General features: G+C 38.6%; 1 protein-coding gene and 1 long non-coding RNA gene across 2 annotated transcripts; both read left to right on the forward strand.

The window, feature by feature from the left end:
- The first annotated feature begins 10,601 nt into the window (after positions 1-10,601).
- LOC124892365 (receptor kinase-like protein Xa21) lies at positions 10,602-14,191 on the forward strand. Its single transcript, XM_047403668.1, has 3 exons — positions 10,602-11,252; positions 11,331-13,625; positions 13,714-14,191. Exons 2-3 carry the CDS (start codon positions 11,978-11,980, stop codon positions 14,043-14,045), a joined length of 1,980 nt encoding a protein of 659 aa, XP_047259624.1. The 5' UTR covers positions 10,602-11,252; positions 11,331-11,977; the 3' UTR covers positions 14,046-14,191.
- A 1,788-nt stretch (positions 14,192-15,979) lies between these two features.
- LOC124892358 lies at positions 15,980-17,870 on the forward strand. The gene is made up of 2 exons (XR_007050206.1): positions 15,980-17,159; positions 17,353-17,870. It is a non-coding gene; the product is annotated as an uncharacterized LOC124892358 (long non-coding RNA).
- The last annotated feature ends 8,967 nt before the right edge of the window (positions 17,871-26,837 follow it).

Raw genomic sequence — 26,837 nt, forward strand, 5'->3', positions numbered from 1 at the left:
GTCTCTGCCTAAGATTCAATTCTCTCTGGGTAAACACATACTGCAGACTCTTATGATCAGTGAAAACATCAACATGGACACCATACAAATAGTGTCTCCAGATTTTCAAAGCAAACACAATAGTAGCCAACTCAAGGTAATGGGTGGGGTAATTTTTCTCATAGGTTTTCAACGGTCTAGAAGCATAAGCTATCACCTTACCCTTCTGCATCAATACGCAACCCAAACTAACTCTCGAAGCATCACAGTACACCACAAAACTATCAACACCATCAGACAAAGTCAAACTGAAGTGAGTCGAGTCTTCAACTCCTAAAAACTCTTCTCACAAGATTCGAACCACAAGAACTTCACTTTCTTTTGGGTCAACTGAGTCATAGGAGACGCTATAGAGGAGAAATCCTTAACAAAACGACGGTAATATCTAGCTAAACCCAAGAAACTTTAGATATCAATTGGAGAAATAGGTCTAGGCCAATTTCTAACAGCTTCAGTCTTTTGGAGATCAGCTCTAATACCCTCGGAAGAAATGATATGACCCAGAAAAGCAACTGACCTTAGCTAAAACTCACACTTACTGAACTTGGCAAATAACTTGTGATCTCTAAGGGTTTGCCAGACAGTTCGGAGATGATCAGAATGTTCATCCTCACTACGGGAGTACATAAGTATATCATCGATGAACACTATGACAAACATATCCAGATATGGTTTGAACATTCGATTCATGAGGTCCATGAAAGATGCTGGGGCATTAGTTAACCCGAAAGACATAACAAGAAACTCAAAATAGCCATAACGAGTTTGGAAAGCGGTTTTCAGGATGTCACACTCCCTAACTTTGAGTTGATGATAGACGAAACAAAGGTCTATCTTTGAGAAATAACTTGCACCTTGCAATTGGTCAAACAAATCATCTATTCTCGAAAGGGGGTACTTATTTTTGATGTTGAATTTATTCAGTTGGCGGTAATCAATGAACATACGCAAAGATCCATCTTTCTTTCCTACAAACAACACAGGAGCACACCAACGAGAAACGTTGGGCCTTATGAAACCCTTATCCAGTAAATCTTTGAGTTGCTCTTTCAACTCCTTAAGTTCTGCAGGGGCCATATGGTAAGGAGGAATAGAAATGGGCTGAGTATCGGGAAGAAGATCAATCCCGAACTCTATCTCTCTATCAGGAGGTATCCCTGGGAGATCATCCAAAAAGACATCAGAAAACTCATTGATGACGTTAACAAACTGGAGAATTGGAGTCTAAGACTTAGTGTCTTTGACTCTAACCAAATGGTAAATACACCCCTTGGAAATAAGCTTTCTAGCTTTGAGGTCAGAGATAAAATGAGTCTTGGGTGACACAGAATTCCCAAACCACTCAAACACGGATACACCCAAAAATTGAAACTTGACCACCCGGGTCCGACAATAAATAGAGGCATAAGAAGAATACAACCAATCCATACCCAGAATCACATCAAAATCTACCATGTCTAACTCAATCAGATCAGCCAATAAGACTCTATGAAGAATGGTAACAGGACATATTTTATACACGTTTTGGGCAACAATCGAATCACCCACTGGGGTAGAAGCTAGGATAGGCTCAGGAATATTCTCAGGACTTATTTCAAAATTCATAGCAATCAAAGGTGTAACATATGAGAAACTAGATCCAGGATCCAACAAAGCATACACATCAAACTAAATATACAAAGCATACCAGTAACAACATCGGCCGAGTCCTCCTGTTCCTGGCGGGACAATAGAGCATAGAATCTATTCTGGCGCTGCCCGCCAGCATTGCTAGAAGAGGCACCCTGAGCTGGGGCTAGGTGAGTCGCTGGAATTGGAGCACTAATAGTCTAAGTCTAGGTCTGAGGGCAATATTCACGGCACCCTTGTCCATCTTGTGAACAATCTCTAACTCTGTGATCCATGTCATAACACCGAAAACAACCCCTCTTCTCACCCCAACACTCACCCGAATGAGCCCTACCACACTTAGGATACAAGGGGCGATTTGGCTTACTACCAGCACTGTACTGGGACCTGGATGCATATGAACTGCTACCTTGCTCCTGCCTACCTCTAGGCACGGGAACACTAGCAGATGACGGTGCTGGCATAGACGAATGATCCTGATACTGAGGGCGACTCCCTCCCTATGATCTAGTCTGACCCTATTCGTGCTGCTCGAACCTAGCTTTCCTATTCCCTCTCATTCTGCCTCTCTCCTTAATCTTGTCTGCCTCAATCTATTGGGCATGAGTCATCAGCCTAGAAAGATTCAACTCACTATTCGGCATAGCAGACCTACACTCCTTAACCACATAACTAGACACTCCAGTCACAAACTTACTCATACTAACCCGATTATCAGCCACTAAGTCAGGAGCATACTTGGACAACTGATTGAACTTTTGACAATACTCCTTAACAATCATAGATCCCTGTCGTAGGTTCATAAACTCTTCCACCTTCGCCTCCCTCATCTCCAAAGGGAAAAACTTATCCAGAAATGCTTCCTGGAACTCTTGCCAAGTTATAGGTACAACTCCCTCTACCTTTCCTCCAAGCAACAACCCAGTCATAACCAAGGTCTTTCAACCTATACGCAACCAACTCCACACTATATTCCTCAGATACATGCATCACGCGAGTAATCTTCTGCACCTCCTCTAAAAATAACCGTGGATCCTCATCAGACTTGGACCTATAGAACTCCAGCGAATTCATCCGCATGAAGTCATAGATCCTGGAAGCAGCTGAATCACCTCCCCATTGCTGTGGATTCGGGGCCGGGTTGGCCTGAACATTTGCAGTAACAGCTTGGGACAGCACCCGAAAGGCTACCCAAAATTCAGTATGAGGCACGTTTTCATTCAATGGGTCAGCAGGTTGAGGTTGCTGACCATAATTATTTCTTCTCGCTCGACGTGGAGGCATATTTTTTAAAGAGGAGAGCACAAATCAAGCAGAGAGAGACACTTTAAGCACGATAGACTTCTGAAAGAAAGAATCACACTTTTTCCTAAAATATCTTGTAGCCTCTTGCTCATAGATGTGGCGCATTACACACCGATGATTAAGACTCTACTTAACGCAGCTTGTTAGACTCCCTAGGACACCTTAAAACTCTGATACCAAGTATGTAACGCCCCCAAAAATGGGTCCTGGAGTGTCACACGGTGCTTGAGGCTACGAGTAGCCCCAAGCTAACCCTTTGAGCCATTTTTATATAGTTCAACAAAAATCAATGGGGATTCCATAAATAACCCTCAAATGTCAACAGAGTAATCATCATCCAAGAATAAAAGAATTTCAAAAAGATAACAAAATACGAATTATTAGTCAACTCCCAACATCTATACTAGTCTGACAAACCTCTAAGAAAATCAATAAAACCAGCGAGCCATTGAGACATGCCCCAACTGACTCATACTCAGTTATCAAATGTAAACAATTCTATGAAACCAATATCAGACATCACGTCCTCGGAACATGAGGACTCACCACAATAGAGGATGTAGAACAGCGTGCCCAAAGAATCACTGTCGAACCTAGAACTGAGCACCTGAACCTACTTTCCGAAAAAATGCAGCCCACATCCGAAGATGTGGGTTAGTACCATGGAAAGGAACCGAGTATATGGGGGTGTATGTAGTTGTATAAACATCATCTTCATAAATATTTATAAGAAATATGCAGGATGTATGAAAGAATCACATAGCCCGAAGAAAATCATCATAATAATGAGAGGATGAAATAAGTATAATAACACATGTGAGTCATCATATAATTTGTCAATCACTTTCAGTTCATCAAGAATATCAATTCTCATAATGTAAATATCATTTAAATCTTTCAAAAGAATAACTTTCACAACTCCACTTTCAAATCACTTCACCATTCACCATAGACACAAGGAAACACACACACTGGGAGATCCTATAACCAACATAAACCATGTGAGCTACGTAGAGTCCAACGTACAACCTATGTTGGGGAGAGCCGTCCTATCCTTGCCATTGGAGTAGGACTATCAATATCAAATCCACAAAAACTAGTGATCACTATATAAATCAGCCTCAGGCTTACTCCTACCGGGGCACGTAGTTCTAGGGAAGTAAGGTCGCTTTATACCTCCCACTCGGTGCTAAAGATTTCTCCCGGACTTAGCTCAGATCATTTTAAAGACAATCCACAACAAAACAATTTCAATAATATATAGGTATACATCGGGAGCCATCATGCTTACCATCTATCAAAATCAACCACGTTGTGGATTTCTTTCACACTCGAGTTCAAAACAACTCCATTAAGATCAAAAGGTCAAATCATTCAAAATATCTCAAATATTCAGCATGAACGTGCTTATAACACACACTTTCTCAAAAACCCACAATTTCCAATGGGGATTCATGACCCAAATATCAAAATCATGATAAATAGCATTCAAGATTCATGCTTTATATCTCCACACATGTAAATTGATCTTTCAAAATCATAAACATCAAGATTTCATAATAATCATCATAAGATACGGGTTCATGCTTCAAATTCGTAAAAATCAAATAAAAATCATGCCTTTATAAAGAAAATTACTTTTAGGCACAAGAACGAAAGAGAGTTCTTGTTGAAAAACCCCACATACCTTGAATGATGAACTTTAGATCGATACTCATTTTTAAGATGTTAATCATGCCTTTGAATGGTGGTTCTTGGAGTTCTTGAACTAGGAACTTGGAATCTTGAATAAATTTGTAGAATTAATGGTGAACTTTGGAGGTTCTTGAAGTTGAATGTAGGAGCTTAGGATTTTCTTTCTGAGCGAATTTGATGAAATGTAATATATAATGCGTCTAATAAGCTTTAATATAGGGTTTGGACGGATTTTGGGTGAGGAAAATGACCAAAATGCCCCTAAAAATCAAATAATTCTTGAATTTGTACTTTGGTGGACTGTTTTGATAGTTTGAAGTAGATCAACCATAACGTTTTACTCCGATATCCAAATTGAATGAAACCAATTTCATTAGAAAGAAGACTCTCATATATTTCCATTGATATATAGTATCTCACCCAAATCATTGTGTACGAGGAGTTATGATCGTTTGAAGTTAACCCAAAAATTCACTTTTGATAGCCTGAAGTAGATCGACCATAACTTTTTGCTCCGATAGACAAATTGGATGAAACCAATTTCATTGGAAAGAGGACTCGCAAAGCTTTCCGTTGATATATAGTAGATCACCCATATCATTATGTACAAGGAGTTATGATTATTTAAAGTTGGAGAAAAAATATGCCAGGCCTCAGTACTTTTTCCTGCACGTTTTACTGTTCACTACTATTCACGGTTCGATCGGAATGTTCATAACTCCTCGCTCGGGTGTTTGTTTTGGATGATCCACATATCTTTGGAAATATTATTCGATACTCTACGCAATGGTGGGTCAAAATATAAGACATTCCACACGAAAAATTTATAATTTATTCTAAAAGATAGAAGCCAACACGTTTACGCACAAAATTTCAATGAAAAATTTCCCGGGGTATTACACCGTCGTTCCCCCCAATATTTCTATATTAAATAAAAATTTTGCAATCATATACAAATAATTAAATTTTTTTATACTAAACATTAATGTCCAATAATTTTTTACACTAGAATAAGTCATGGCAATCTATATTTATTTAAAATACTACGTTATTTACCCGCGCGATATGTATACTAGTTTTCTTAAAGGTCAAATATTTTTTTAGTATAATAAAATTATCCGGAATAGAGGTGAATGGAAATAGAAGATTCATGGCATAATACATAAATATGACCCTAAACTTGACACTAAATTATAACTTTGACCTTAACTTTGGTAGTGCACAAATAAGATCTTTAACTATTCAAAACCTGAACAAATATGACCTCCAATTTTGCAACCTTCATGCATGAGTTTCACTTGCACCTACATGGAAATGTAATCCAATCATACGGTGCCACGTCATTAAAAGAGTTGATTAGGAGGACTTTTGATCTAGAACTTAAAACAACGCCGTTATGCTTCTATAATTTAAAACGACGTCGTTTTTCTTCTTCTTATTATTATTAATAATAAATAATAATAACAATATTTTAATAAAATTTTCATCTTAATAACGATTTAATAACATTAATTTAATGTACTACTACTACCCTTAATAACATTTTCTTAATAATGTTAATATAATAACTTTTTAATAACTTTAATTTAATATACTACTACTACCCTTAACAACCTTTTATTAATAACGTTAATGTAATATACCACTATTAATGCCCTTAATAACACTTTATTAATAATTTTTTAGTAACGTTAATTTAATAACGTTTTAATAACATTAATTGAATAAAATTAATTTAATAACTTTAATAATGTTTTATTAAAACTATAATTTTTTTATTTATTATTTGTATAGTTTCATCTTTGTGCTGAAAATAATGAAAAAATAATAGTGAAAAGTCATTTAAATATATAAAAAGGAATTAGTAATAGTCATTTTACCCTTTTTTACTATTGGAACGCTCAAATTTTTAGCCCGACGCACCCAGTTTTGCGTGTATAACATGCGTTTTGCCACATAGAATAGGAGGTCATATTTGTGCAGTTTTGAATAGTTAAGGGTTTTATTTTTGTATTATCAAAATTTAAGGTCAAAGTTATAGTTTGGTGTCAAGTTTAGGGTCATATTTACATATTATGCCTTATTCGAGGCAGGACTGTAATTTGTAGTGCCTTTCTTCATACAACAACAACAACAACAACAAACCCAGTGTATTCCCACCTAGTGGGGTCTGGGGGAGTAAGATGTACGCAGTCCATACCTCTACCTCTAATGAAGTAGAAAGGCTGTTTCCGATAGACCCCCGGCTCAAGGCACGAGATACCACACAAACACATAGTAAAGCACAGAAGCAGATTACATAACATAAATATGACACCCATAAGTAATATAAAACAGAGGAAAGCAGAGGAAAGCACACAGATTCATAATAAAACATGGAACACGGAACACGGAATCATAACAAGAATAAAACCCCCACCAAGTAATTCCCTACACTAGCGACCCAAACTGGCCCTAATCCTCTGCCGTAATTCGCGTCCTCTAGACCTTCCTATCTAGGGTCATGTCCTCGGTGAGCTGTAACTGTTCCATGTCCCGCCTAATCACCTCACCCCAGTACTTCTTCGGCCTACCCCTACCCCGCCTAAAACCATCCAACGCTAGCCTCTCACACCTATGGACCGGGGCATCCATGCCCCTCCTTTTCATATGTCCGAACCATCTCAATCGTGCTTCCCGCATCTTGCACTCCACTGAAGTCACACCAACCTTCTCCCGGATATTCTCATTCCGAACTCTATCCCCTCTAGTCAGTCCATACATCCAGCGCAACATCCGCATTTCTGCCACCTTCATTTTTTGGTTGTGGGAGTTCTTAACTGGCCAACACTCCGCTCCATACAACAAGGCCGGATGGACTACCACCCTGTAGAATTTGCCTTTAAGCTTGGGCGGCACCTTCTTATCACACAGCACCCCCGACGCGAGTTTCCACTTCATCCATTCCGCCCCAATACGGTGCGAGACATCCTCATCAATCTCACCGTTACTCTGGATCACGGACCCAAGATACTTGAACTTATCCCTCTTACATACCTCCTGTGCTTCCAGCTTCACTACTACCTCATTCTCCCGCCTCACGTCATTAAACTTGCATTCCACATACTCTGTCTTTCTTCTGCTCACCCTGAACCCTTTAGACTCAAGAGTTTGCCTCCACACCTCTAATTTGTCATTCACACCCCCTCGAGTCTCATCTATCAGAACTACATCGTCTGCAAAAAGCATACACCACGGCACCTCCCCTTGAATACGCCGCGTCAACACATCCATCGCCAACGCAAACAAAAAGGGACTAAGAGTAGATCCCTGATGCAATCCTATCAGGACAGTGAAATGCTCTGAGTCTCCTCCCGCCGTCCTCACCTGGGTTTTCGATCCATCATACATATGCTTAATTACTCTGATATATGCCAGCGGTACTCCACTCATCTCCAAGCATCTCCAAAGCACCTCCTTGGGGACTTTGTCGTAAGCCTTCTCCAGGTCGATAAACACCATGTGTAGATCCTTCTTCCTCTCTCTATACTGATCTACCAACCTCCGTACCGGGCATAAATCCGAACTGGTTTTCCAAAATAGACACTATCCGTCTCAGCCTCACCTCGACCACTCTCTCCCAGATCTTCATAGAGTGACTCAATAACTTAATCCCCCTATAGTTATTGCAACTCTGAATGTCCCCCTTATTCTTATAGAGAGGGATCATGGTACTCCACCTCCACGCCTCGGGCATCTTTGCCGTCCTGAAGATTTCATTAAACAATCCAGTCAACCACCTTACAACAGCCTCTCCAACGAACTTCCAAAACTCTACCGGTATCTCATCCGGCCCCGTCGCCCTACCCCTTCGCATCCTGCGGACAGCCTCTCTAACCTCTCTAACCTCTTCTACAGTAGCTAAAATCCCGACACTCCTCTGAGTGCTCCAGTTCCCCTAACACAATAGCTCTATCCCCTTCGTCATTCAAGAGCCTATGAAAATACGACTGCCATCTCTTCTTAATGTGGCCGTCCTTCACCAACACTCTACCATCCTCCCCCTTAATGCACCTCACCTGATCGAGGTCACGACCCTTCCTCTCCCTAGCCTTAGCGAGTCTAAACAACTTTTTCTCCCCTTCTTTCCCCTGTAACCCTGCATACAAGCTCTCAAAAGCGTCCGTCTTAGCTGTCGTGACTGCTGACTTCGCCTCCTTCCTCGCTAGCTTGTACTCTTTCCTGTTTACCCGTTTTTTCTCTTTGTCCTTACTTTCCACCAACTTAGCATACACCCCTTTCTTGGTCCCCACTTTCTTCTCCACCTCTTCATTCCACCACCAATCCCCCCGATGGTGCCCGGCCCGACCCCTAGAAAGACCCAACACCTCACTTGCATTCTCCCTGATGGACCTTGCCGCCCTGTCCCACATACTATCCACGTCCCCCCTACACTCCCACACCCCCATTCCCGCCAACCTCTCCCCTATCTCCCATGCATTCACTGGCGCCAGGCCGCCCCACTTAATTCTCGATCTACAATCCTTACTCCTTCTCTTTCTATTCTTCTTTATACCCAAATCCATAACCAAGAGCCTATGCTGGGTCGAAAGATTCTCACTTGGGATGACTTTACAGTCCTTACACAACGCCCTATCCCCTTTCCTAAGCAATAAAAAGTCAATCTGAGTCCTGGCTACCGCGCTTCGAAAGGTGATCAAGTGCTCGTCCTTCTTCGGGAAGCCCGAGTTCACCACCACCAGCCCAAAGGCCCTCGCAAACTCCAATAGGGTCGCCCCCTCTTCATTTCTCTCCCCAAAACCAAAACCACCATGCACATCACCAAAGCCTCCCGGTAGTGCCCCGATGTGCCCGTTGAAATCCCCTGCTACAACAATCTTCTCCGAACTAGGAACTCCTCTCACCACCTCCTCCAAAGCCTCCCAAAACCGCATTTTCTCCTCCCTCTTCGATCCCACTTGCGGCGCATAAGCACTACACACGTTCAGGGTAAACCCCCGAATGACCAACTTAATAGTCATCAACCTATCGTTGATCCTCTTCACCTCGACTACCTGACCTCTAAGCTCTTCATCTACTAAGATGCCAACTCCATTCCTACGCCTGTCGCTCCCAGAGTACCATAGCTTGTAACCATCCACATCCCTAGCCTTAGACCCTACCCACTTGGTCTCTTGGACACACGCAATGTTGATCTTCCTCTTCCTAAGAATCTTCACAAGCTCTATGGACTTACCCTGAAGGGTCCCTATATTCCAAGACCCAACCCTCAGCCTACCATCACGCCCTCCACTACCCCCCCTCCCCCGCGGCCAAACCTTGACCTCCCTCCCACTCCCGCCCTCTCCTCATCCCCCGCCCCCACCACGGCCCCACGCCCCAACCCCCTCGGACATGACCATATCCACCCATTACTGCCCACAGCCACAACTACACGAAAGTATAGGAAAATATACAGATATACACGGTGGTAGTATCAAAGCAGCAGCAAGGAAATACAAGGCTCACACAAATTCAAAGGAATACTCCCGAAACAAAACTATACTCAATTAGGGGGCAAACGATACTCAATTGGGTTATTGGGTTAGGGCGCCAATAACCCAATTCAAAGCAGTGGAAGAAACGACCACAGCAACAACAGACAACAGACAATGTCCACAAATCCCACGCAAGTCAAGGTACAGGGGCTACTACTAGCATAATACTAAGAATGGAATATGAAATAATGAAATAAAATGAAATATGAAATAATGAAATAACAAAGGTTAGAAGTCACCGGATTACGCTTGGAGCTGCGGCTGCTGGAGATGGAGCGGCGACTGGCGGCTGGAGACCGGGCAGCGGCTGGCTGAAGGCCGAGGTGGGGGAGGGCTGGTGTACCCCGCTGGGGGGGGGGGTACGGACAGGACAGGTAAGGAAAGCAACAATTTCTAGGGAAATTTGCCTCAAGAAATGGCACACTTGAGTCAGCTCAAGTTTCTTGATTTAAGTTTCAACAGGTTCAGAGGGAAGGTTTCCTTCTTGGTTTGTGTTTTTACACCAACTTCAAGTTCTAAATCTTAGGAATAATAGTTTCACTGGTTCCATCCCTTCATTTTCTAATATGTCCACACTTGAGACTTTGAATTTGGCATTCAATTCCTTAGAAGGTCATATCCCTGTGTCTCTCTCTAATGCCTCAAGGTTGGAGACGTTAGAATTATCTTATAATTCACTTCAAAGAAACATTCCAGAAGGGATCGGCAGTCTTCACAACATGAACTCGTTGGGCATAGAGAATAATCAGCTGGTGGGTTCTATACCATTCACAATTTTCAATATTTCTAGGATCGAATTCATTGCATTTACTGGCAATAGCTTATCAGGAAGTCTTCCCAATGGTTTATGCAATGGTCTCCCAATACTGAAAGGGCTTTATCTGTGTTACAACAAGCTTCACGGTCGTATACCTACAAGCTTGTCAAATTGTTCACAACTTCAAATATTGTCTTTATCATATAATGAGTTTGATGGACCAATACATAGTGAAATTGGAAGATTGAGTAACTTGCAGCAATTGTATCTCGGATATAACCATTTCACAGGTACGTTTTATCTTATGAATGCTAGTAATATTTTATCTAATTACCTCAAAAACAAAATTAGTTACACATTTACTTCAGGGATAATTCCACAAGAAATTGGAAATCTTGTTAATTTGAAGGAGTTATGGATGGAGAGCAACCAGATGACCGGCTCAGTCCCAATCTCCATATTCAATATCTCGGTGCTGCAAGTTTTGTCACTGTGGAGAAACAATCTTAATGGATCCTTACGACGGAAGATTGGCAAATTAACCAAGATACTATTTTTATATCTTAACAAAATAGGTTTACCGGTACGTAATCAAAGTGATAGAAAGAGGTACAACTTAAACTATATTGAACTAACTAGATAAACTCACAAGCATTCATTCTTTCCTGCGTTTCCAGGTGAAATACCCAAAGAGATAAGAAATCTCGTTGAATTGAAGGAGCTCAATCTTGGCTATAATGGTTTTAGTGGTTCACTTGATATTTTCAACATATCCGGGCTGAGGGTAGTTTCTCTTAGAAACAATAATCTATCAGGAATCCTCCCACCAAACTTAGGTTCTCTCTTACCCAACATTGAAGAGCTTAACCTGAGTGAATTAACCAATCTTGGTGGGACTATTCCTCATTCTATCTCCAATTGTTCAGAACTTATTACACTAGATCTTTCATACAACAAACTCACTGGCTTGATTCCTAGTTCTCTTGGATATTTGACTCATCTACAGTTCCTAAACATGATAGAAAACAATTTAACTAGCGACTCTTCATTAAGTTTCCTAACTTCCTTAACCAATTGCAGAAATTTAACAACTCTATCTCTATCCTTAAACCCTCTAAACAGTATGCTTCTAGTTTCTGTAGGGAACTTTTCTACATCGCTTATAAGATTCTATGCGAAGAGTTGCAAGATCAAAGGGCGAATTCCCAATGATTTTGGGAACTTAAGTAGCCTATTAGACCTTGATCTTTCTGCAAACAGCTTGGCAGGATCTATTCCCACAACAATTGGCAACTTGAAAAACCTTCAGTGCTTAAACTTGAGTAATAACAAACTTACAGGATTTATTGGTGATCATATATGTAGATTGCAGCATTTGGGTGATATTTACTTGGGGCAAAATCAACTTTCAGGATCTCTTCCTAATTGTTTAGGGAATATTACTTCCCTTAGGGAGATACATCTGGGTTCCAACAAATTGAGTTCCAACATACCGCAAAGCTTAGGGAACCTTCAAGATCTAGTGGTTCTTGACTTATCGTCAAACAACATGGTAGGTTCTTTATCTCATGAAATTGGAAATCTAAAGGCTGTAACAAAGATGGATCTGTCGATGAATCAATTCTCAAATGAAATTCCTAGAGAAATTGGCAGCTTGCAAAATTTGGCACACCTTTCTCTGAGATACAACAAGTTGCAAGGCTCTATACCTGACTCAATGAGCAACCTGGTAGGTTTGGAATTCCTAGACCTTTCTCATAATAATATATCCGGAAACATTCCTAAGTCTTTGGAGAAGCTTCAAAGCTTGAAGTATTTCAATGTTTCTGTCAACAGATTGTATGGTGAAATACCCTCGGGAGGTCCTTTCAAGAAACTCGCGAGTCAGTTTTTAATTTACAATGAAGCATTGTGTGGTTCTTCAAGATTTAGTGTCCTGCCATGCCCCACTTCATCAAAGCACAGATCAAATAGGAAAAAAATGCTAGTTCTTTTTCTTTTGCTGGGAATTGCACTAGTAGTTGTTCCTAGCACCTTTATTTTTTTCTGGATAAGTTATAGAAAAGGTAAAAGAGCTCCTCAACAAGCTGATTCATTGTCTGCCATAACAAGAGAAAGAATTTCATACTATGAATTGATCCAAGCAACTGATGCACTTAGCGAGAGTAATCTGATTGGTTCTGGAAGTTTTGGTTCTGTTTACAAAGGTGTTCTCAGAAGTGGAACTGCCATTGCAGTTAAAGTGTTCAACCTGCAACTGGAAGCGGCATTCAAGAGTTTTGATACGGAATGTGAAGTTTTGTGCAGCCTTCGCCACAGGAATCTCGTTAAAGTCATTACTAGTTGTTCCAATCTTGATTTCAAGGCTTTAGTGCTCGAGTATATGCCTAATGGAAGTCTTGAGAAGTATGTGTATTCTCACAACTACTTCCTTGACACCAAGCACAGACTAACCATAATGATAGATGTGGCATGTGCTTTGGAATATCTTCACCATGGGTGCTCATCGCCTGTGATTCACTGTGACGTGAAGCCTAGTAACGTCTTGTTGGATGAGGATATGGTTGCCCACCTCAGCGAATTTAGTATTTCAAAACTGCTTGGTGAAGATCAGGGTGATTTGTACACTAAAACCTTAGCAACATTGGGGTATATTGCGCCAGGTACGTCTCTTAGTTTTGCCGATTATCCCTTTCTTTTTTTCCCATCTAGAAAGCATATTGCATCTTTATATTAATTGTTTGACTGTAGAGTATGGACTGGATGGACTAGTATCAACAAAGTGTGACGTCTATAGTTATGGGGTCATGTTGCTGGAAACATTTACTAGGAGAAAGCCTAATGAGTTTGAGGGTGACCTTAGCTTGAAGCAATGGGTGAGTTATTCATTCCCAGAAGCAGTAATGGACATTGTAGATATCAACTTGGTAACACCACAGGGTTATCAGAAGGAGCTGGATGTTGTGGCTTCAATCATGAAAATTGCATTAGATTGTTGTGCTGAATCTCCGGCAAGAAGGACAAACATGAAAGATGTTGTAGGGATGCTGCAGAAGATGAAGATTCAGCTCCTTGCAAGTTGAACATGTTTTTGGAATCTGTTGTTCCAATCACATGATTGTTGTTTTATTTTGTTTTAGCATTTGATTTGTGAATGATTCTGTTTTCAGAAATGCTAGATGGTTGCAATAACTCCCACTGTTTCCTCTTAGTATTATTGTTTGCAAGACGTTAATTCCACTTAATATTATTCAAATTAATTGCTTTCAGGAATGCTAGATGGTTGCAATAAATCTCACTGTTTGACTTTACAAAGGGCATAAACTCATAGAACTATAACAGATTCATGAGGAAAGTAATTGTTGTTGAAGCCAATAAAAGGGATGTTTAGCCTGGTGCACAAAGTTTTAGGAAAGGGTCTATCGTACATATCCATACCATGCATATCTGTAAGAGATTGTTTCTACGGATCGAATCCGTGAACTCCTGATCATACGGAAGAACCTTTACCAGTTACGCCAATGAGTTGGTTTAATTCCTCAATCCTTTCAGAGTCCGTTTTTGGAGCCACCAAATAGCAAGATTTATTCATGTTCTCTAGTTGGCCAGAAAAGTGTTCATAGTCCTTCCGGGTGTTTAGCACAAGAGCTTGAGAGTTTCTATTACCTGAGACAAAAAGAATTTCATCATCAGCAAAATGAATAAAATCTTTTTATGAAAGAAATTATTCATCATTATAGAAAGTAATTCACTTGACAAAACTGGACCATCTAGGAAGGTTAAAATTGCCTGGGATAATCCACTAGTGCTAGGAGGACTAAACGCACAATTCTAGAGCGGGCCAACAGGCCGGGCATATGGGGACCATTTAAGAGGTGCCTCAACGCTCCACAACCGCTACTCTGACTCATTAATTTATTCAATTATCAATTTCTATGCAACAAATCCTTTTGGAGCTGACATAACAAACTGCGTAAGCCGGACAAGTTAGCAATGCCCCTATAATTTTCCTTGCCATCCCTGTAACGTTCCAGTGATCTTAGCCACTAAAGTGTGCCACTAGAGAGAAAAACAATTAATAGTGTAATCAGCTTGGTATAGGTTAGTGATAAAAGGACATTTTTTAATGAACAGAATAATGAATAAAATATTTTGTGATTGAATTATTCATTTCATCATTATAGAAGGTAGTTCATTGGACAAAACTTGACTATTGAATGAAATTATTCCCTATTCACTGGACAAAACTGGGATTCTTTGTTAAATAGACCTTTTAAATCTATTTTCTAATTAAATGGACTATAAGTTTTTTTGTTTAGGGAGATGACCCATTTTTGAGACAGGTCTATTATTTGTTCGACAAATATATAGACAAGTTGATTATTAATCCGACAGATTTATTATCTGTCCGAGAGATATATAGACAGATCTATTATTAATCCAAAAGATATATTATATGCCCGACAGATCTGTTATCTATCCGACAAATGAGAAAATAAAAGTAGGATATTTTGCTAATTGAAAACTTAAAGAGTGTAGGCCATTTTGCTAATTGGAAACTTGAAGAGGCTTAATAGCCAAATTTTCTCGACAAAACTTGACCATCTAGGAAGGCTCTCATTGCCTGGGATAAATCCACTAGTGCCAAGTGGATTAAACTTGATTAATATTAAGAAGACACTGTAGTATTAAGTTAGTAAGTGTGAAAGCAAGACTATTTACAAAGAATTAAGCACACAGAAAACAAAGCAAGACTTGGTTGACTTGCCAAGTCTTTGGCTGATTAGAGGAATCTTTGTCACCATATTTACAATTCTGATTGGCATGTGAAAGACTTGGTTGATTTGGTGGTATTAGTATTGATATAAATATTTAATTTAAAATTTTATCTATATAAATTCATCTTTTTTATTTCATTAGACTCCTTCCCCACAAACTAATCTTTTTCATTCAATACTTAAAGTTGCGAAACACTTATTTGTTTTATTGTACTATTTGATTTATGCTTTAGTTTCACTCAACGAAGAAGACTCTTGAATTTTTATTGATTATGAATAAAGTTTTAAGAAGGATTTGTATATTGTATTTTTCCTTTTTTGTTTATTTTTTTGTGTTTCTATCTATTAGACTTCTTTAATTTAATTTTCTTTGATTTCAGGTGGAGTGATTTCAAATATCTCTGCATCAATCAATTGTTAGTTGCCCTTTTCAACCTTCTTTGCATCATTGCATTCTCATCCGTCGAAGACAAAAATTAAGTTTGTCGTATCCAACACAAAGCTTTTATCTGAGTTGGTAGCGAAATTTTAATATGGTAGTATTGTAGACACGTAATTTTGCCCCTCCCCGAAAGCATTTTTTCTTTTTTTTACCTTATCCTACCGTGTACCCTCAACCATCTAATCATACCCCACAAAAATACAAAAATAACAAACTTTGTCTCATTCTAATATTCCAACAACCCACCCAATCAAAAATGGACATCTAACCCTTACCCCTCCGGTTAAAAAACATCACACCCTACCCCTACCCCCACCTCACTACCCGACCTACCCTACCTCACTACCACACAATTCTAATTCTCACCAGAAAACCATTAGCACACCTCACAGCATATATACACGCACAATATTCATCACAGAAGGAGTATATACACAACAACATACATACACGGTCAAACTCTAATTTTTCCATTAGCTTTCATTTTCCTCCATAGAACACACTCACATACCATCACTGAGTATCACACACACGCACAGATTCTCGAATTCATAGAGAGAGATTGAGAGAGATAAAGGTGAGAATCCAAGGAGAGGTAGAGGTGGCGTTTGGTCACTGCTCCGGCGACAAAACGTCAATAGTTAGCGGAAAAAGTGAAATCGGCGATCAAAAAATACCACCCCACCACTACTCAATAGCCAAAAATGCCGGAACCAGCGAGAATATCAAAAACTCCGATCGAAACTTAACATACGCCACCTTTTGTCTCTATTTTACCTCGCTGGACCTCCGGCGAGATGGAAACAAAAAATTCAGTTCCGGGTATGCCGAGCTCCATGGATGGTTAAGTCGAAATCTGCAATTTTAGGTTTGCAAGTTGAGGATTTAATTTGAGTTGGATTTTTCATTGTCGTGGCTCAAGTTGAGGTTCGCGAAAGTGTATTTTCTTATAATATTCTCCGAAAGTTCTGAATCAGGTACATTTCTAACCTCTACTATTTGATTTCTTTGTTTACGATACCCAATGTTATGGATAGAATGCTTTGGTTGATGATATGATCTTGATTGTGGGGTTGAGCAAGTCTAATTTTTTTTGGTGATTCTACGTTGAAGTTGGTTAATTAATAGAAAATAATTTGTTGTTTGAGCATATTTGAATCTTTGTTATAGGTTGGTTGATGTTGAATTTGAATGTGGAAACTTGAATTGGAAGTCGAAGCATTGATTAATTATTTTGTGAATGAATGCGGGAAGGAATTGGTCTCGGTAAAAGTAAATTTGGATAATTTTGATTCATTGAAGTTGTTGAACACGATAGTTTCCTGATAGGTCGAGATGGATAGGCAAACAATAGGGGGGTGATAGGCAAATTATGGAATCGTAAATTGTGGAATGTTTGAAATTTTGTTGCATGATTGTGGTCTTCTCTCATTGAAAATGTATTCATTTAGCCGGGGAATACCCCGAGGGATTTGTATTGATTTATCCAGGAATGCCCCAAAGTATCTTGTACTTGGAGGACGATCGTGATGAAGGCCCGAGGCGTCGGGTAAAACACGGAAGTGTAGTTAGGATTAGTATAGGTTAGATAGGATTTATTTTCGCATTTTCCTATCAGGACTGTATAAATTGCACTGGACGCTTTATTTTTGATTCGTTTTATTTTGTATGTTTGATTGATTGTTTTACGTGTTTTGTGTGGTTTGTACATTTTTAGTGTCAAAATTAGTCGATATGCTCCACCAAGTAACCGTGGTCGAACCACGGGATCGAGGGGTGCCTAACACGTTCCCCTCGGTCAACAGAAATCCTTAGCCAGAATCTCTGTTCGTAGATCAGTTTTAGAGTCAAAACCATTTTGAAAAGGATTTTCAAAGGTGACCTGGCATGTCGGATTATGCCAAGTGGCGACTCTGAGTCTTGAATGTAAAAATAATCTTTTTTCGAAACAAAATTTTTATCTTTTGGTCACTTAATAATAAAACCCTTTCAAAAATTTAAATTTAATCTTTTCGGGTTGAAAAGGGGGAGTGACAGCTCTGGCGACTCTGCTGGGGACTTTCAGAATTCTAGCTTATTTTTGGAGTTGTATCTGCTTAGTTTGACATTATGGGTTTATAGACATTTTGTTTGTGTTGTTTGGTGTTATTGTCTGTCATTGTTGAGTGCCTACGTGCTCTTTGTTTATAGTTTTTATCTTACATGTTACTGCTTTATATCTTGCATCATGTGCATAGCCCGAGTCATTCTTTCTGAAACAAGTTCATAGTACACATGTTGTACACGACCTCTAGTTGAGTCACCCTTATTTTAGGGGGAGCCGTCGGTGTTATGGAGTAGGTGGAAAGCAAAGCAGCAACTATCGACTATACGCTCCCCCTAACATCCTTGTTAGTGAACCCCAACGTAGGTCAGCCTTTAGGTCATGCTTATGTGCACCATATTGAAGACCTAGCGGGGCCCACTTCGTCCTTTGTAGGAGACTCACCTCTAAAGCATCCCTACGTGCTAAATGTTGCATCTCTGAGAGTAGTGTGGCCATTTGACAGGCTAATTTGAGGAAAAACATGTGGTAGAAGTAAAGTGTGTAAACAAGAAAGTGTTGAAAAAAAAAAGAAAGAAATAAAAAAAAAAGTGAGCCAGAAAAAAAGAAAAGTGTTCCATAGTTTGTTTAGAGTTCTTTATGACTTTCGTTTGTTTAGAGTTCTTTATGACTTTCGCTTTCTCACAATTTAAAAATCCAAAAAGATTTTTTTTACCCTTTTTACACTCATTTTACGAAAATAAATAAAATCAAAACATCAAAAAAAAAAAAAGTCTTTGTCTTCTTTAGCATGAGTTCACAATTCGAAAACTTCAAAAAGATTTTTCATTCAAAGGAGATTTTATAAAAGAAAAATGCAAAAAAAATAAAATTGTAGGAGTTACAAAAATACCAAAAAGATTTTTCTTTCATAGTTGTTGGTGTCATTTTTATGTGAAGTGTCAAATTGAAAATTCAAAAAGATTTTATTGACGTTTTGAATCTTTTGTTTGTGCTCATGTCTCTCAAGTCAGGGTGTTTGTTATTTAATCCTTAATTGTTCAATCTGGACGAACTACGCACCCCTAATTCTCCTCTCTCGGGAGTGAGATACGTAGGCAGCCTATTATAGGTTCAGGGATCTTATTTAAGAAATTTAAAAAGATTTTATTCACTCTTCATTTAGAGCAGGTGTTTCATACATGTCTTGAAAAGAAAAATACAAATAAATAAATAAATAAATAAATTTTCCCTCAATAGTCGTAGGTTTCATTTTTGGTTGATCTTATCTCAAAAATTCAAAAAGATTTTCTTCACTCTTTATTTAGACTAAGTGTTTCATATACACCTTTAAAAGAAAAATACAAAGAGATTTTTCTTTAATAGGTTCATTTTTCATTTTCATATGAAATTCAAAATTGAACATGCAAAAAGATTTTTCTTTGGTAATCATAGGTTTCATTTTGTATAGGAATTTTAAACATGAAAAATGAAAAAAGATTCTTTTCTTTTAACAATTGTTATTTTCTTCTCCTTTTAAAGTTTCAAGAAAAGACAAAAAAAAAAAGAAAGGATAAAAGTTTAATTGGTCATTTTGGCAAAACTTCATAAACTACGCACACCTGATTCTCCTCTTTCGGGAGTGAGATACGTAGGCACCCTTCTTGGGTTCGGTGATCTTTTCTAAAATAAAAATGCAAAAAAAAAGGTTTAGAAGAAAATGTTGAACTCTAACATATTTATTGCCTCTTGTTCAGTTAGTTTAACGTGGTTGGTTTTTGGCTTCCTGACTGGTCCTCCATATCACACCAAATCCAAGGGAGGTTTAGTTGTGTCCAACAAGGATATAGAGAGTGTCATTATGGATGAAACAATGAGTCGGGAAATTTATAGTCTAAAGAAAGAGAATTTGAGACTGAGACAACAAATGATGGAAATGTACCGAGCTTGGGCCAGTGGGCTGCCTCCACCTCCGTTCCCAACTTTTGACCCTGCAAATACCTTAAGTCTTCCACCAAAATATTAAAGTCAGTTTCTTTCTGTTGTTGATGCACCACAGCATACGTCAGAATCCATTCCACATCAAATGCACCTCAATACTTCCACCACTCTTTCTTTATCTTCTCAGTATAAGTCTACTACATTCAAAACACCACATACCGTTTGTGCTTTTGTTGCTCAACGTTCTACTAAGGCTTCCGCTTTGGCTATCAATCCAACGATTTTGCTTCACCAGTCTACTAGTGAATATACGTTCAATATTTTGATGACCATTGTTATACTCTTGAGCCTATCGTTGAATTAAGTAGACCGTCAAAATTTCTTACTAAGAATCCTAGCATACTAGAAGAGCCAGAGGAAATGGTTGGGAAAGTTAAGAGTAAGAAAATGTATGAAAAGTTCCTTGGGACTTGTAAGCTATGAGGATGTTTCATACAAAAACTGCAGCATGTTGTCAAGTGTTAGCCTTTCTCTAAGCTCCTAGACATCAAAATTTGAGGAGGTTGGTGGACAGCATAATTCTATGAAACATTTAGGACAATATTGCTATCAATCAAGGGAAACTGAAGGACATAAGAAGGAAAATGCACCTATTGTCATGCCAGGACCAAAGTAGAGTTTAAGAGGTCCAACTCGCCAATACTGTCTACCTCAATATCGGGCTTACATATTAAATCCACTTACTCATCTGCAATAAGGTTCCTATTTTCAAAATCCAAGGAGTTTTATTCTACTTTCTCAATGTCCTTTGAACAATGCACAATTTTGTACCCATCCGTCTTCTTATCCACAATGGCATGCATTTGTCCCTCAACATCGTCCTCGTCCCCACAAATTTACCAAGGAACCTCCAAATCCAAGTTTCATCTGAGGCCAGAGTTCGTAAGGAGGAGGAAGGAAAAGGATGATTTCACTCCTAATGGGGAATCCTATGCCAGTTTGTTCTAGAGATTGAGACAGAAGGGCATGATTACTTCTCTTCTTGGGCACACTCCTAATCGGTATTTAAGAAATTTTGATCCTAATGCATAATTGTGCATATCATTCTGATGCTCGGGGTCATAGTATTGAAGATTGTCGAGATTTTAAAAGAGAAATTGAATAGATGATTCAAGATGGATCAGTTATGATACAGAACATTGACAGTGAGGGAAGCTCCTATTATGTTGATAGGAAAACCAGTGGCTAAGTTGTCAGACTGAGCAATTGAGAAGTCACCCTACTCCCTACTAGGAAGAGGTCTGTTAGTTTGTTTTGTTTTGTTTTCTGTTTACCGAAGTATTTCAGGGTTGTAGTTTAGGATTTATCTTCTTTTGTCCCTTTGTCGTTTATGTTCGAACCCTCTATCTTTTATTTCAATTAAATAGAGTGTCCTTTTTTCCCTTTGTGTTCAAATATATGTTGTTTGTTTGTTTTCTTCACATAGTGCATTTTATGTTGATTCTAGAGATATGAAATGCTAGCAAATTTCCAGTCAGATCTTAAAATCCAATTTAACCATGGAACATTGAATCAGAGGTTTAAGTTAGAAAAAAGAGAGCATCTGAGAAAATAGGTAGAGTCTTGAGACATTTGGTGATAAGTTGATGCCTTCTTTGAAAATTAAGGCACTTATTTTGAGAATCACAAGAATAACTTGGTCATTAATTGAAAGACATGTCTCAATTAGGTCAAATAGTGGTTGCTTGAATAGGACGAAAATCATCACCACAAAATCATGAGTCATTCAATGTGAGGAATATGCAACAAAAGTGGAGTTGTATGTTAGAAAAGCGCAGAAGAAATAGTGACGCACAGACTCAGTCAAAGTTAATGCTGCAAAAGATGTCACAAACGATCTTCATCTTTCACTTCCATATTGCATAATATGTACTTGCATTTTTAAGGATTGACATGACAAAGTCATTTCATTCTACTATCCAAACATTGTGTCATCCTTTGTTTCCCCCATTTGAGCTTTAGTCCTATTTTCTTTCATATCTCTCTTTTGGAATCAAGATAGAGTCAGTAAAACTCAAAAGAAAAGTTTTAAAAAAAAAATGTGTCCAAAAGGAAAGAAAAGAGAAGAGTATCCAAATAGGGTAAAAAAATCCCAAACAGAAAAGAAAAAAAAAAGAGTAGAAGAAACAAAAATTAGAATCAAGCAAAAGAACAAGCCACTGAAACTATGCGTGACCTGATTCTCCTCTTTTGGGGTGAGATACGTAGGCTGCCCTACTCCGGGCTCCATCCAACCAAATAAAATTTACAATTGCCCAGTCAAACGAAACTGGGGCATGAGTTAATCCTCGTTATTGGAGTCGATTTCAAAAGTTGTAAGTCCAATACCACTTCAAGTGTTTTTTAGGCCTCATGTCATCCCATCTTTCTAAACCTTATCAAAAATCCAAGTTACAACCAAAGAAAGACCTTGAGATCAATCTTTGAGAATGTTAAGGCTAAGTATGCAATGGATATGATGATGCATTTTGGTACTACTTGTCTTCCTCGGCATAAGAAATTAGGAGAGAAATAAAAATAAGAGAGTCTTATTGGTGAAAACCCTTACAGGCACCATAAGGCAATAGTGAGCTGAGAGAAAGAAACAGGTTTGTTGGTGAAAACTCTTCAAGACGCCACTAGCCGAATGAGGTCTCTGAATACATTGGGCCCAAGGAAGTAACTAAGTTTCGGGGCCATTAACTCAAGAACAATTGGTAGAAAGTTTGGAAAAAAAGATCAGGCAAATTAATTCAAAATGCATTGCATAATCATTAGAGTTGACTGTCATTTTTAGATAAATTTTTACTTCTTTGTTTCAATTGGGGACATTCATTGTCTTTTCTTTCTTTTTTATTTTTATTTTCTTGAGTCAGTTATCCAAATAAAAATCATTGTTATTTTTCTCTTGTCTTTGAGTCATGTTTATGTAAAAACAAGTGAGAAAAGATTTCATAATTAGTTACCAGCTTCTTCAATTGCACAAAGAAACACAAAAGGCCAACACGTGAAAGATACATGATTGTGAGCCAAAGTAAGGCATACAAAAAGTTTTGTCAGTAGTCAAGTCTGGGAACTTATGGAGATACCAAGGTTCAAAGGGTTTATCTGAGGAGCATGGCAAAGCAGAGATACTATGTTTGTTTTAGAGTCATCCTTAATAAATCGGAGTTTGGTCAATAAAGCAGCAAGTCAATGACATAGGCTAATGGTTAGAAGTAAGGTTAAATGTGACAAAGGCAAGAGTGATCGCCGTTAAAGCTAAAGCCACAAACCAACTACCATGTTTTAAACTCACAAATTTTCTTTGATGAAACAGGAAACATATTACCTTTAAAATAAGGACTTCAGAGCATAAATATCAAGAGCTGCAATGCCCCACTTTTAAAATACAGGAAGAAATGTTGCTGCACAGGTTTGATAGTCAAATCATGGTAAAATTCATCATCTTATATCCTTCAGAGACACACTTTCTTGTCAAGGGATTTCAGTTTTTATTTGCTGGATGATACTCTTCTTAAATTGAACCTTTACTCCTAGAAGACGTACCTTTTAGTTGAGTCGTTCCTTTGACTTCAATAAGACATACCTTTTAGCTGATTCATCTCCCTATGATTACTATAAGACGTACCTTTTAGTTAAGTCATCACCCATGATTCCTATTAGACGTACCTTTTAGTCGAGTCATCACCCTTGATTCCTATTAGACGTACCTTTTGGTCGAGTCATTCCCCTTGATTCCTATAAGACGTACCTTTTAGTTGAGTCATCACCCTTGATTCCTATTAGACGTACCTTTTAGTAGAGTCATCACCCTTGATTCCTATTAGACGTACCTTTTAGTCGAGTTATCACCCTTGATTCCTATTAGACGTACCTTTTAGTCAAGTCATCACCCTTGATTCTTATTAGGCGTACCTTTTAGTCGAGTCATTCCCCTTGATTCCTATAAGACATACCTTTTAGTCGAGTCATCACCCTTGATTCCTATTAGACATACCTTTTAGTCGAGTCATTCCCCTTGATTCCTATAAGACATACCTTTTAGTCGAGTCATCACCCTTGATTCCTATAAGACGTACCTTTTAGTTGAGTTATCTCCCTTTGATTCCTATAAGACGTACCTTTTAGTCGAGTCATCACCCTTGATTCCTATTAGACGTATCTTTTAGTTGAGTCATTCCCCTTGATTTCTATTAGACGTACCTTTTGGTCGAGTCATTCATCTTGATTCCTATAGGACGTACCTTTTAGTAGAGTCATTTCCCTAGATTCCCAAAAAATGTACCTTTTAGTCGAGTCATTCTCCTTGATTCCTAGAAGACGTACGTTTTAGTCGAGTCATCCCACTTGATTCTGAGAAGATGTACCTTTTAGTCAAGTCATCTTGCTATGATTCCTATAATACGTACCTTTTAGTTGAGTCATCTCCCTTGATTCCTATAACACGTACCTTTTAGTCGAGTCATTCCCCTGGAGCCTTAAAAAATGTACCTTTTAGTCGAGTCAATTCCTTTGATTGTTATCAGACGTACCTTATAGTCGAGTCATCCCCCTAGATTCCTATAATGATGTGACTTTCGTAAAAGTCCTTGGATGATAAACGGGGGTAAAGTTTAAGTCTTGTGTTGGAATTTCACTTTTCTGGCAAAGGAAACCTCTTTGTAATAATCTTTGTTTGGGATAATTTTCTTTTTATTTTTTATGTGATTTCAGGAGACCACTTGGAGAACAGGGTGAAGAAATGAAAAGTCAAGCAATAAAGTGAAGAAGTTGAAAGTCAAGCAACAAAGTTGGGAGTCCGCCTGAAGAACAGGGTGATGAAATTGCAAAACAGGAGCCCGCCTGAAGAAAAGGGTGATGAAATGGCAAGTCAGGAGCCCACTCGAAGAACAGGGCAAATAAATGGAAATTTAAACAACAAGGTGATGTAATTGAAGACCGAGCAACAAGGTGAAGTAATTGAAGACCAAGCAACAAGTGTTGAAATTGCAAGTCAGGAGCCCGCCTGAAGAATAGGGTGAGGAAACTTAAGTCAGGAGTCAAACAGAAGCTGTATAGATAGGATTTTGTAATTTCATTTTTGTTTTAACTTGTAATTTTTATTTTGATGTAATGACAGAGCCGCGGACCGGAGCTTCGACAGGACCTCACTCGACTTTCCAACTCGATCGTCCTTCTTTCTTTTGGTTCTTCCCGGTGAATAATGGTCGGGTTAAAATTCTGTCTCGTTGTTTACTTCTTTGTATGAAAACACTTTGTGTTTAAATGAAAAGAGGGTCATGATGTAGACACGTAATTTAGTCCCTCCCCGAAAGCGTTTTTTCTACTTTTTACCTTATCCTACCATGTACCCTCAACCATCTAATCATACCCCACAAAAATACAAAAATAACTTTGTCTCATTCTAATATTCTAACAACCCACCCAATCAGAAATGGACACCTAATCCTTACCATTCCAATTAAAAAACATTACACCTTACCCCTACCCCCACCTCACTACCCCACCTACCTTACCCTACTACCACACAATTCTCATTCTCACCAGAAAACCATCAGCACACCTCACAGCATATATGCATGCACAATATTCATCACAGAAGGACCCAATTTTTTCATTAAAGAGGAGTATATCCACAGCAACATACATACACGGTCAGACTCTAATTTTTCCATTAGCATTCATTTTTCTCCATAGAACACACTCACTTACCATCACTGAGTATCACACACACGCATAGATTATAGAATATATAGAGAGATAGAGAGAGAGATAAAGGTGAGAATCGAAGAAGAGGTAGAGGTGTCATTTGGTCACTGCTCCAGCGACCGTGTCTCCAAAAAATGTCAATAGTCAGCGGAAAATGCGAAATCAGCGATCGAAAAACACCACCCCACCCCTACTCAACAGCCAAAAACGCCGGAACCAGTGAGAATATCCAAAACTCTGATCGAAACTTAACGACCCACCACTTTTTGTCTCAATTTGACCTCGCCGGAGCTCCGGCGAGATGGAAACAACAAATTCAATTCCAGGTATGACGAGATCCATGGATGGTTAAGTCGAAATCTGCAATTTTGGGTTTGCCAGTTGAGGATTTAATTTCAGTTGGATTTGTCATTGTCGTGGCTCAAGTTGATGTTCACGGAAGTGTATTTTCTTATAATATTCTCCAAAAGTTCTGAATCAGGTCCATTTCTAACCTCTACTTTTTGATTTCTTTGTTTACGAGACCCGATATTATGGATGGAATGCTTTAGTTGATGATATAATCTTAATTATATGGTTGAGCAAGTCTAATTGTTTTGGGTGATTCTACGTTGAAGTTGGTTAATTAATCAAAAATGATTTGTTGTTTGAGAATATTTGAATCTTTGTTATAGGTTGGTTGATGTTGAATTTGAATATGGAAACTTTAATTGGAAGTCGAAGCATTGATTAATTATTTTATGAATGAATGTGGGAAGAAATTGGTCTCGATAAGTAAATTTGGATAATTTTGATCCATTGATGTTGTTAAACATGATAGTACCATGATAGGTCGATATGGATAGGCAAACGATAGGGGGGTGGTAGGCTAATTAAGGAATCGTAAATTGTGAAATGTTTGAAATTTTGTTGAATGATTGTGGTCTTCTCTCATTGAAAA

This window comes from Capsicum annuum, unplaced genomic scaffold (genome assembly GCF_002878395.1).
Source record: "Capsicum annuum cultivar UCD-10X-F1 unplaced genomic scaffold, UCD10Xv1.1 ctg4639, whole genome shotgun sequence".
Classification (NCBI taxonomy): Eukaryota; Viridiplantae; Streptophyta; class Magnoliopsida; order Solanales; family Solanaceae; genus Capsicum; species Capsicum annuum.